This window comes from Vicia villosa, linkage group LG3 (genome assembly GCF_029867415.1).
Source record: "Vicia villosa cultivar HV-30 ecotype Madison, WI linkage group LG3, Vvil1.0, whole genome shotgun sequence".
Taxonomy (NCBI): Eukaryota; Viridiplantae; Streptophyta; class Magnoliopsida; order Fabales; family Fabaceae; genus Vicia; species Vicia villosa.
The window spans coordinates 18545120-18557885 of record NC_081182.1 but is presented as its reverse complement, the minus strand read 5'-3'; the positions used below and the strand labels follow the sequence as shown (position 1 = coordinate 18557885).

The following is a 12766-nucleotide window of genomic DNA, read 5'->3' as shown; positions in this document are numbered from 1 at the left end:
AGCCCAAACGGAAGCGAGATATGTCTTTCTTCACCATTTTTTGTGCTAGTAGCTACACCTGATCAGATAAAGCGATAACGAATTTAAAAGCACTCAGAGCGATCACCCAAAAGAAACTAATTTGAAACTAAAAGTATTAATTTGAAAACCTTTTGAAAATATTTTTTTGAACTTGTATTATCTTTTTCGGTATTTTGTGATGTTGTGAAGTTATACGTTGTTGCATGATATCAACATCAAAATGATGTGAGCACCGATTGCGGATTATTACTATGATGATGTTTTTGTATTGCCGCTATTAATTGGAAAATATCAAGTTGTAGGCTTATGGCCAATGTTGTTTTGTTGCAGTTATTGTTGTTGCTGCCACTATTTATTGGCGATTGAGTTGGAGGTTATGCCTCGTTGGTGTGTGGTTGTTGTCATTGCATTTTATGATGTTTCATTGTGTTGTTGTGTCATACCCAAATTTTTTACCCCCCCCCCTAATATGTCACATCATATAGCATCTCAATTACTCCATTAACTCAAATCAGATACCCAGAGCAGTCACTTGTTCACCAAGTACTCACACTAGGGTTTTAAGCCAGAAAGTTCAGGCAAAGGATCAATCAAAGACGGAAATGATCCTCAAACACAATCATAGGGCTCAAGATGTTTCATTCATCTACATATGATCTCCAATCTCAAGGAATCAAACCTCAAACCCATCAAAGTCACCAAATTAGGGTTTTAAGCCTATCAAGGACTGAAATCAGGGCTTTCACTTGGGAATACTCATAAAGCTTCAAATCATGATCCAAAAATCCCAAACATCCTCAAATGATTCCTACATCAATATCCATTGTAAGATGTACTTCAATTCAAGTTCAACAATCCCTTATTTCATCTAGCCCATAATTAGGGTTCTTGACCTAATTCACCTAGGGAGTTGACTTTTGACCAAGACAAAATCCCATGGATCAAATCATAGCTCAGGGACCTCTAAATCTTCAACATAATTCACTCACATCATTCATTTAGAGAAGGGATCTTGATTCATTTAAAATCTCCTAAAATGCAATTCATCTAGAAAAAGTCAACTGGACAAGTTTGACTTTGACTTTGGGGAAATTTGGTCAACCATGGATTTTGAAGATCAAAATCATCAACATATGGTTATTAAAGTCATTTGACCAAAGAAAATCAATCAAGGTTCAAAAAGTCAAAGTTGAAATACTTAGAAATTTTTCAAGTATTTAGGCTATAACTTCATGTGCAAGCAACTCAAATCTTCAAGTACAAACTCAAAAATCTCTCAATATGAAAGTGAATCATTTGGAAGATAGGAGCTTACTAACTTTCAAGGCAAAAACACAAAAAAATTTCTAAGTGTTTTAACCCTAATTTTCTCCTAACTTCATGGGTAATTTTCACCAAGTTCCCAGATGATTTTAAGAAAACCCCAAACATATGAGTTGAAGTACATCATTCAAGCTTTCCAAAAAAGTACTATAACACCTCCTAATTCAATTTGAGCAAAGAGTTATGCATGGTGGAAGTAAGGACCTCAAAGTTGGATTTAAGGCATAACCAACTTTGCAATTTGCAAGTTTTGAGCAAGTACCTCTGCAATTTGGTGCATCTAAACTCCAATATATCAGAAGGGATCAAGTGGAATCCATTGCATCAAAATTGCAAGTACAAGAATTTTTCAAAACCATGTGATTATGTAATGATTACAAAATTAAATTTATGGCAAAGTGATGAATCATCAAAGGAATCTTCCCAAAACAAAATTGGCTTCCCATACACATCAGAGATAAGTCACATGATCTGATGGAATCAAGGGCTAGGACTTAGATCAAATGGAATAAAAAAAATACATCATTGCATTTTCAAGATATTTCACATTTCTTCATCACTAAGTTACTCTCCCAAGTGACTTCACTTCACTACCTCACTCTCTTACTATCTCAGTCCAATTGCCTATAAATATAGAGCTCACTCTCATTTAAATTCACACCAAAGCAACTTCAAATCTTGCTTTCTCCAAATTCTATTTTTTTTTCTCATTTTTAAAAGTTCTCTTGGCATGAAGAAGTGAATTCTTCAAACTAGAGCTTCTCCCTTGAATTTGAGTATTCTAACACTTCAAAGAGTTATGTGGAGATGATCCAAGTCCACTTTTTGTTACTAAGGCAAAGGGCGTGGGTTAAAACCTTGGCAAGGCCAAAATCAATTTTTTACCACTATTTTTGTTCATTTTCTTCACAACTTCACACAATTAATTCACATATCAAATTTAATCATTTTCAATTGATTTTTTACACACTTCTCATTCAACATACATATTTTATGAATATCCAAAAAAAAACCACAAAAAACTATTTATTTGAAGTATTTTTAATTAGTTGAAAAATCACATTTTAAAGTATTTTTAATACTTATAAAAACCCTAGTTTTGATTCCTTTTCTCAACTAATCATTTTTCAAACCTCTATGTGATTAATTTTGTTTGTTTCAAACAATGTTTGGTATACATACCATGTTCATTTTGATTTAAATGTCTTCATTCACACTTTAAAATCAAATTGTTTGTTAGTATCGATCGATCAAACGCTCTGGGTTTTTAATCAACAAAACCCTTCACATTTCAAACTACTAACAAAGAATTTGGGCCTCTTGAATTTTAAAGAGTGTAAGTCCCAACCCTTTTTTTCTTAGGGAATGCAGATGACAAATGGGCAAGAGTCATGATCAAAGAAATTATAAACTATTCTGAAAAATCATGTAATGTCTTAGTGAAAGAAAGGAATTAGGCATTGCCAACGTTCCTGATTTCCTCTGAAAGACACTCGAGTACTCTAGTTTCCAAATGTCATAATGATAAAGTAAGCGAAAAGACATTTAAAGTACGAGCACATTTAAGGTGAAAATTCCTCATAACAATGACATCACATTGTGACGTTTCACTCAAGTCTGGAAACAATCGGAAGAAGAGGACAAACGCAACAAAGCCCCCTTACAAAACAGAGACAAGGGCTAGGAGACAATTGTTCTAGATCGGTCAGAGGGCTAAGTAATTATGGCTAAGAGAGCATAATGACCCACCACATCACAAGTAGATCAAATGTGTTATCAAGTAAAGAATGCATGTGATCTAGTTCCAAGATTAATAGGATAGATCTTCGCATTTCACGCGAAGACATCAGTAAGCGGTTATAACAACCTTACGACATAAGAGGATGACACGCAATTTCTCAAGCACCTTTTCAATTCAAATTCCATCCACTCCTCTCATACTGACTTGAGCGTTGGAGAGTTAAATTTGTCGGTCAGCCCATCTTCCACTATATCGAAAGTTCAAGTTCACTGTTGGAATCCACATCCATTGATCACCAATAGGGGTGGGAATAGGCTAGGCTAGGCTTTATAAGGCCTGGGTCTGGCCTATGATAAACTTACAAGGCCTGAGCCTGGCCTATGGCCTACTATAGGCTCGTTTTTTCAGCATGGCCTGGCCTTTTTAAAAGTCTGGCCTGGCCTGAAAGCCTATTTAAAAGCCTCTTTCTTATTAATATTTTCAATTAATTCATATTACTTAAGAAGCCTTATAGGTCGCATATATATGAACATTTAGACCGACCTATTTAGCATTTTTTTCTAATATATATGCATATATAGACCAATCTATTTAACACTTTTTCTAATATATACATATATAGGCCAACCTATTTAGATTAATTTTAATATATATGAAAATATAGGCCGGCCTACAAGGCTTTATAGGCTTTTTTAATAGCCTAGGCATTGCCTATTTTATTAAATAGGCTTTTAAAAAAGCCCAAGCCTGGCCTTTTTATCAAATAGGTCTGGCCTGACCTTAAGTAGGCTAGGCTATAGGCCCCTGTAGGTCGGCCTGGCCTATTCCCACCCCTAATCACCAATCAATTTTGGTTCCGTGAAACACTATTATCAAATTTAATCTATGTTATTAAGTTAACTTAAACTTTTTAATAACCTATAGAGTCTGATTCTTTCATCTTTTTCTAAAACTAATTTTCACAGTGTTACATATTTTTGTTTTAAAAATTTTGACAAAAACTTCAAATGAAAAATTGATACAAGTAGTTATTCTTTAATGTTAATTTACAATATTTCATCCCTTTACTAAATTGTTTTCGTGACATCAAAATTTCAAAAAATTATTTAAATTTGAAACTATTATAAATAATTTTTCATAAAATTTATTTTTAATACACCTTTTTAAAAAAATTGTAATTTTAACTATGTTTTAATCTTTTATAGTAATGGATATTTATGTTATAGAATATCAAGATTAATTTTTTAATTTATAAACATTTGATTTTTTTATATTTTAAAAAACATTTTATAAAATAATATCTAAAAATATAAAAGAAAATCATCTTAAAGCTAAAATAAACTGATTCATAATATGTTTAGAATATTATAAAAATATTGCAGTACAAAATAAGTTTTAAATTTTGAACATGTGATGTTTAAACAATTTGCATTTAAAATAGTGTTTCCAATAAAAAATGAATACGAATTATTAGAATTTTAATTGAAAATAAGTGAAGGAATTATTAGAATTTTATAGGAATTAATAAATAAATAAATACAAGATTATATTTGTAGTTTATTTATAGAAAAGGAAAATAATAAGTGGAGAGTAAGAAAAGGTAAAGGAAGGTGTGGGCAGTGATGTTTCTTTGTGGAGCAAAATGTGTGTCTCACTCTCCTCCTCCATTTCCATCAATATGCTCAAAACTTTCTTCTTCTTCTTCTTCCAATAACTACCGACCCGCTGTTATTCTCCCGGTTAGTTAAGTTAATTATCACTCTCTTTCTCTTTCTCTATGCATTCATTTGGGTGTTGATACTATTTTATTTCAATCAGGGATTAGGGAACAATTCAGGAGACTACCAGAAATTGGAGGCGACGCTGAACGATAAGTACGGCGTGTCCACCGTTGCGGCTAAAGTATCGAGACTTGACTGGTTCCGAAATGCTGCCGGCTTGATTGATCCCAATTACTGGCGTGGCACTCTTCAACCAAGCCCCGTCCTCGATTGGTATTTGAAAAGAGTTCACGATGCCGTTGAAGAGGCCAAGGAGTTAGCACCTCCAGGTTCCACTTTATCCTTGATTGGCCACTCAGCAGGAGGATGGCTTGCACGCCTCTATATGGAACAGTTTGGAGTCTCCCATATATCCTTGTTGTTGACTCTTGGCACCCCTCACCTGTTAGTAACTAACTAACTAATTTTAACATTACTACTTTATTCAATCAATCATCCCTAAATTTCATCTGTTACTTAATTATTAATTAAATAATTTATGTTTCAGGCCAGCTCCAAAAGGTGTTCCTGGTGTTATAGATCAAACCAGGGGTCTCCTTGATTATGTTGAACAATATTGCTCTAAACCTGTTTACACTTCCGAACTCAAATATGTATGTATAGCAGGAAAGTATATTGAAGGGGCTCCACTTTTTGGCAATTCTAATCCTACTCTTGAGCCTGTAATTCCTACTAATGGTTCTCAGCTAGTTCCTGAGGTTGCTACTGTTATCGAAGCTGCAACCACTTCTTCTCCTAATATAACATTACGTGCTCGCTTTGTTGGACAAGGATACAAGCAGGTGAATGAATGCACTTGTTTTATTTAACTGTCTGTTTGACTTTTATAGTGCCAACAATTATGGAGATGGTGTTGTGCAGGTTTGTGGGAAAGCTCATGTATGGGGAGATGGTGTTGTGCCACAAGTATCAGCTCAGCTTGAGGGTGCACTTAACATTTGTCTCGATGGAGTTTATCACTCACCAGTTGGGTCAGATGATGCCACTAGACCATGGTATGGTTCCCCTCATGTCTTGGAACAATGGATAGAACACCTCTTTAATTAACTTCAATGTTGTTTTATTATTAGTATACCATTATACAAAATATTTTTCATTATTTCATTCTTCTTCTAGTCACAGTCACGCCTTTGAATTTGTTATTGCTTAAATTTACAAACCCATATTGCTGCACTTTATGTGGAGACGGGTTCATCCTTAATTTAGTGGATCATACTTCATTTATCAATATCTATCTTCTCTATCTTTTATTTTTATGAATTTTATAGTATGTCAATCTTGTATCTTTTATTTTTATGAATTTTATAGTATGTGAATCATTTTAAATCTTCATTTTCTTTACGTGGATTAGTCGATATGACTGGTTGGATATTACATATATTAAAAAATAATAATCAGAGAGAGGGCCTAAATACAAAAGAAAAAAAAGAAAGAAAAAAAACTATACAGAAACAATTCGGGGAACATAACTCTCATTCAAATCCTCATTATATGCAACACTTTAACGATAATCAGACACGAATTATAAATACACATATTATTAGGGATGTCAACGGGATAGAGAATGTTCGGAAGATGCTTTTTTGCTCGCTGTCCCGCTCTCAAATTTATTCTCCATTCCCATCCTCAATCAGCGCCACGGGGGAACATTTTCCTCCATCCCCATGTAGATCCACGGAGATGAAATCTTAAAAAATCTCTATACTTTTCGATCAAAACTATGATATTAGTATTTCTTCTTTTTTTTTTAACAAAAAAAACACATATTTTTCGCATCTTTCTTTTTAAAAAAATACAATTACATATTGTATCAATAACTAAAAAAACAAAAGCACTTGATGTTGCTAATATTTTTTCTATAAAAATAAATAAATAAATATTAATAGAACTTGTTGGTACCATGCTTCTACTAATTTACTACCATAGTACCGCTATCGTCCAATGCAAGTGGTAGATATGTGTGAGTGTGGCAAATCTATAACTACTAATTTATTAATTGAATGAAAAACATGTTACTAATGAAAGTAAAGTGAATTTGAAGAGTAATTGTCATAAGTACAATAAACAAAGGAGGGTGATTATTGTGATGATGATGATGAGAATATAAGAGAAGGTGAATGGAGGAGACAAAGATAATTAAGAAAATAAAAGGAGGATACAGTGTGTACATTCTATATATTTTGTGCACATTTTTAGGATTGAGTACTTGGTAGTGAAACAATATATTACATAATAAAACATAAAAATAAAATGATATACTAATGACTCATCATTTTCTAATTCATTAATATTTTTTATGTAAACTTATATAATTATATTATATAATATATAAAATATAAAAGTTAAATAATATGGTCGGAGTTGGGGAATCCACGGAGCGGAGGATACTTTCCCAATCCCCACCCCAATGTATCTTCGGGGGAACTTTTTCCTCCATCCCCATCCATGCGGAGGAAAAAATCCCCAACTTCGGTGCTCCAAACAGATAATCCCCACAAGAATTCTCATAAACAGATGCAGATTGATATTCCTACATGCTATTCGTAAGCTGAATCTCACATCTAGTTAGCGCGTCTGCACACATGTTAGCTTCTCTATAGACATGACTAACAATCACATCTCAATTCTAACTTATCAACGAACAAATCTTTGTAATTAAGGATTTATCCCTAGGCTTATCATAATTTTTTTTTGGAGCAAAGAAAAGAATTTATTTATTCCAAAAACAATGCAGTACAAAGCCGATCTAAAGGATCCAGGCAATCTAGAGGACTAATTAAGGTTGCAGCTCACCAAAGAGCCTAGAAACCATTACAATAATCAGACAACTTCCTATCACATTCAACTCTAGTCTTAATTATATCTATGATATTCTTACTGCAAAGCCCATCAGCATGGCCATCTTGGAAGATAACTTTGTTTCTTTGCTGCCAAATGTGGTATACACTTTCAGTGACTGCAATTTTTAGCAATCTAGACCTGTTGCTTCTGCCTTGGACTTGGGAACAGATCCAATGTAATTCAGTCTGCCAATCTACAGGGTCTCTAATAATTCTCATCCAAACATGAACTTGCTGCCAAACACTCCTTGTTTTTGTGCACGGGAAGAGCAAATGTTCACTATTCTCATGAGCTCCACAAAAAGCACATTTCCCATCAGTATTTATACCAATCCTGCCGAGTCTCTCTTTTCATAATTATTATTGTTGATATCATTAACCACTAGAGACGAGTATAGATTCACATAACAACTTTCACCCCCAAATTCTTAGCCATCATCATATCTTCATACACTCCCCAAAGATCAATCACATTAGCACAACAAATTCCAAAATTCTTTGCAAAACCACATACCCACTCCCTCTACTTCCTCTAATAGTGCCACCACATCGACTCTCACATCTTCCTAACAAGCTCCATTGGTATTTAGCTTAACCCACCCTAATAGTGGCGGCTTCCATTTGATACGTTGATTTTCCTTATGTACCCTTATAATCACATTAGAAACAAGAGTAACATTAGTATAATCACGGGCCAACTTAGCAACAAAATTCACCGAATGTGTTGCTCTAACATAACTCTCCTTCAACAACTCTCTATTTTTCTAGGTCCTAATACTATGTCAAGCTAAGGCCCAAAAGACTCTCTAATCACATCCTATGTTCCTCCCTAAATTAATATTCATGTTGGCTATGATCCACCGATCCAGGTTTCCCGTAAAGAAAGATGCAGTTGAATTAATATCCACAATCGATAACCAAAGCGACATCATCAAAGGACATTCTCTAAGCACGTGCATTGTATCTTCCTCTATACTACCACAATAATTACACATTGAATTGCCTAATAACATACGATTTTTATTCAAGTGTCTAAGCAAACGATCATATCACAACATCCAAATGAAATATTGAATCTGTTCTAGAACCTTTTGTGGATATATGCTTTGCAGGTATAAAGCTGAGAATCCTCCTGAAGATCCATATGAAGTTTTGATGACGACAACAATGATTAAAGTCAGTAGCAATTTTCAACTTGTTGATGATGGTGATTAGGGACGGACCCATAGCTAGAGTAATGTAGGCAGTGCCCCCCCCCCCCCCCCCACTAAATTTGAGTTAATTTTTAAAAAGTATATAATATATACATATTATTATACATATTTGTTTTATATATTTCAATGACTAAAACGAGAAAAAGTTAAAGATAATTTGTTGTATATCTAAAAGTATAAAAGAGTTACTGTTAAGTTTCGCCTCAAATAAAATGTACATTTATGTTATATATACGTTTTTAAGAAATGATTAATTTAGTTAATTTTAATTATGAGATTAAAACTACTTATTAAAATATTTTTTAACTATAATTATTGGAACGATTTAGTGAAAGGAAATTCAATACATAAATTAATTAAATCAATTTTAATGATGAGATTAACAATATTTATTTAAAAAAATTTAATTATAGTTATTGAAATAATTTAGTGAAGGAAACTTCAATAAATAAATATATTTATGAAAAAAAATATTTTAATATTTGTAACTATACAAATTTATATGTAAATTTTGCCCCCACTATATGATTTTTCTGGGTCCGTCCTTGATGGTGACCTAACCAGAGAAATATCTCATTCCTTATTAACAAAAATATACTTAAGATTAAAGTCCTTATATGATAAGGAGCAACCAACAAATAATTTTGAAACCTCAAATAAAGTGTGAAAGCTCGTCAGGTCGTATTTATTTGTCTGAGTGACCTGAGTTGTATAAAAATAAGGAAGTAACTTTGAATTACTAAGACAACTCACACACACACCTTAAATTTCTTTTTCAAAAGCTTTTATTTCAAAAAATATTTTCTAAGCCAAGCCAAGTGATGAAGAAGTTGTCCAAATATTTTTTGAACTAACTAATCGATTGGCAACTTATGTCAATCGATTGCCAAAACTTTTCTGAGAAAGTCAATTGATTGGAGCATTAAGCTAATCGATTGAAAAAGGGATGAATGATTAACCAAGCGATTAGGACAACACCTTACTGACTTGCAATGACTTATATCCAATATTTCCTTTTTGGACATGACAATCGATTTAAAATGACAGCCAATTGATTGAAGCATTATGCCAATCGATCGGATCATCAATTCTGCCCATGGATTATTTCCTTTTTTATTTTTCTAACTCCTGTATAAAGGAGATTCGCCTCATCTTCATTTCACACCACTTTCCAAAGCTTTACATTTTCTTTGGAATCTATCTCTCCATTCTCTCTCTCTCTCTCTCTAAACATTTTATTTCACTTAAAGTTGTCATAGTGCTTTTGAGTGAAACTTTGCTTGTGAGGAATATTTTGTAAGTGGTCGTTCTTTTTGGTCAATTCTTAAGAGTGTGATTCTCTTAAGAAGATTGTGTTTGGTTCTTGAGATAAACCAATCATAAAATTTTTATTTTGGTTTATTGAGCTTTGTCAAAAAAAGTTATACTTTTGGTTATTGAGATCAGCCTAAAAATCTTTAAGAATGTTTGTTAGCTTAACATGTGGTAAAAACTATCTTTGGTTGGGGATAAGCCTGTAAAAATCTCAAGATCAGATTGTATATAGGTTAGTGGGCATAACCTTAAAAAGTTTAAAGTTTATAGTCCAACTCTCAATAAGACCTCTTGGGGACAGGACTAGGTCAATGCTCGACCAAACCTGTATAAATCTCTAGTGCAATCTCTTTAACCCTATCCTTTTTAATTACTGCTATTTATTTTTACTATTTTATTTCCACTGCTATTTACTCTCCAAAAATTACTAACACAATTTCAAGATTAATCAAGCAAATTATAAAAATAATCGCGAATTTTAAATACCACAATTCTCCCCACCCATTTTGTGCTCAAAGTCACTTGTCTAACAAGTTGCATCAGAGCCTAACTCCTGTTAAAGACTAATTGTTCGACGAGAAAAAATGACTTCAAGCTATTCACTAAACAAATCCTCGTTCTTTAATGGAGAAGGGTATAGTTTGTGGAAAGAGAAAATGATTTTTTTCCTAGATGTGATGGATTGAGGTATTTTGAAGGTTGTGAAGGGAGGTTCTTTTGTTCCTATACACAAAGTTAATGGTGTTGTAGAAAATTAATCTGAAAAGGATTGGACCAAAGATGATAAAGAAAATGTGCAACAGAGTTTGAAGGCAAAAGATGACATCACTATCACTCTCGGTCTTGATGAATTTTTGTGAGTTTCTCATTGTGAGATTGCAAAATTAATGTGGAACATCCTACAAATTACCCATGAAAGAACTATTAAGGTAAATAGAGCAAGGTTGGTCACATTAACCCTTGAGAGCAGGTGGATAGCGCTTTTGGTCAAAAAATAAAGAAGTGGTGGATATAGTTTCATCTAAATAGGGAAGCTCAAACAACTCCATCAGTGAGAACACTACTAGGGTTTTAGAGAGAGAGAGAGAGAGAGAGAGAGAGAGAGAGAGAGAGAGTGTGTGTGTGTGTGTGTGTGTGTGTGTAAAGGCGCTCTTGGTAGAGATAGAAGCTAACTACCTTGTGGAAAAAATTAGAACTAGTTTGTTGGACTTCAAAATATGCTTGATCCAACACAGAGAAATAAAAGTAATTGGAAAGCTCATTACTTAGCCCATAGTGCTATTCATAATAGAATTTTGTTTTAGACTCAAAACAAGGATATTCCCATTTGTAATAAGAAGTTTTAGTTAAAGGAATTACTTATCCCACCCTAAGTGGTGGAAAAACTCTTTATGAATATTCGAAAATGCCCCACTGATTTCCGAAATATATTTTTGGACGTGCATTGTTCACACCTAAACATGCTCAAACTGAGTCTCACCCCATATTTCCCCAAAATTTAGTACGAAGATACACCTCCGGATCCACCCCATGCATTCCTCAATGAAACGCCCTCATTTTGAGATAAATTGTTCTGGAGATGCATCTCTGTATTCACACTAGACAAAATGCGGAGATACATTTCCATATTCACACCAGACAATAACTTTTGACTTTGTTTTAGATATACACTTACTAAATTGATCATATATTATATCTATACTATCATATTCAATTGAGTTAAATATACAAAAAACTCTGTAATATAGGCGAAATTCGCTTTTCCCCCTGTAATTTCTTTTCAAACACCCTTTGAAATATAAAAATATTATGTCTTTTGCCCCCTTGTAATATCAGATATTTATTTGAATTTTAGTTTAAGAACTTAGCTTAGGTTTATGTTTTATGTTGGCATCCAAATTTTCCACTGTTGAAGTGCGTGAACTTATATTTTTAAATTTAAATTGATTTTATTTCTCCTAAAATATTTTGTGATTTTAACATGTAAATATTACTACTATCAAAGTAGTGACTAATCTCAATCAAAAGCACAAGACTTTATTAATGCTTCTTTCCAAAATACGGCGTTGGACCCTGTTTTCAAAATATGTTCATGATCAAAAGCTTTTCTCAAATTAAATAGCTTTTTAGTTGATCTCAAACATGAGAAAGTTAAATGTTGAGATTTGGACTCATATCTAACGACTCAGATTCTAATGGTGAAAAGTAACAAGCACCGATTTGATTTTACATGAACGATGCCTATAGCGATATTTTTGACAATTTATAAACATATGTTCAGTAGAAAAAGTTTGAATCATCCTAATGATTAGTGTCTCTTCCATTTTAGTCCCATTTTAAATTAATTGATTTGTTTTATTCTTTTTAGTGTGTGTTTTTAAAATAATATAAGGGTATTATAGTGTATTTATATCCATTCATTTGTAATGTATTGATAGTTGAAAGTTGAGTTATATTATGCTAATAATTTGCTAAGAGTTGTTTTATAAATCAACTAGTGTGTATACTCGTGCAGGATAAAATTTTGTATGC

At 33.0% G+C, this 12766-nt stretch overlaps 1 protein-coding gene across 1 annotated transcript; it reads left to right on the top strand.

The window, feature by feature from the left end:
* Positions 1–4683: 4683 nt before the first annotated feature.
* Positions 4684–6096, top strand: LOC131655047 (uncharacterized). Its single transcript, XM_058924954.1, has 4 exons — positions 4684–4824; positions 4904–5250; positions 5354–5648; positions 5728–6096. Exons 1-4 carry the CDS (start codon positions 4708–4710, stop codon positions 5911–5913), a joined length of 945 nt encoding a protein of 314 aa, XP_058780937.1. The 5' UTR covers positions 4684–4707; the 3' UTR covers positions 5914–6096.
* The last annotated feature ends 6670 nt before the right edge of the window (positions 6097–12766 follow it).

Bases quoted from the DNA above. Each gene is read 5' to 3' on its own strand.
- LOC131655047 (XM_058924954.1), top strand. From the start codon at position 4,708: ATGTTTCTTTGTGGAGCAAAATGTGTGTCTCACTCTCCTCCTCCATTT. The intron at 4,825-4,903 runs GTTAGTTAAGTT...TATTTCAATCAG, and splicing joins GACCCGCTGTTATTCTCCCG to GGATTAGGGAACAATTCAGG. The intron at 5,649-5,727 runs GTGAATGAATGC...GGTGTTGTGCAG, and splicing joins TTGGACAAGGATACAAGCAG to GTTTGTGGGAAAGCTCATGT.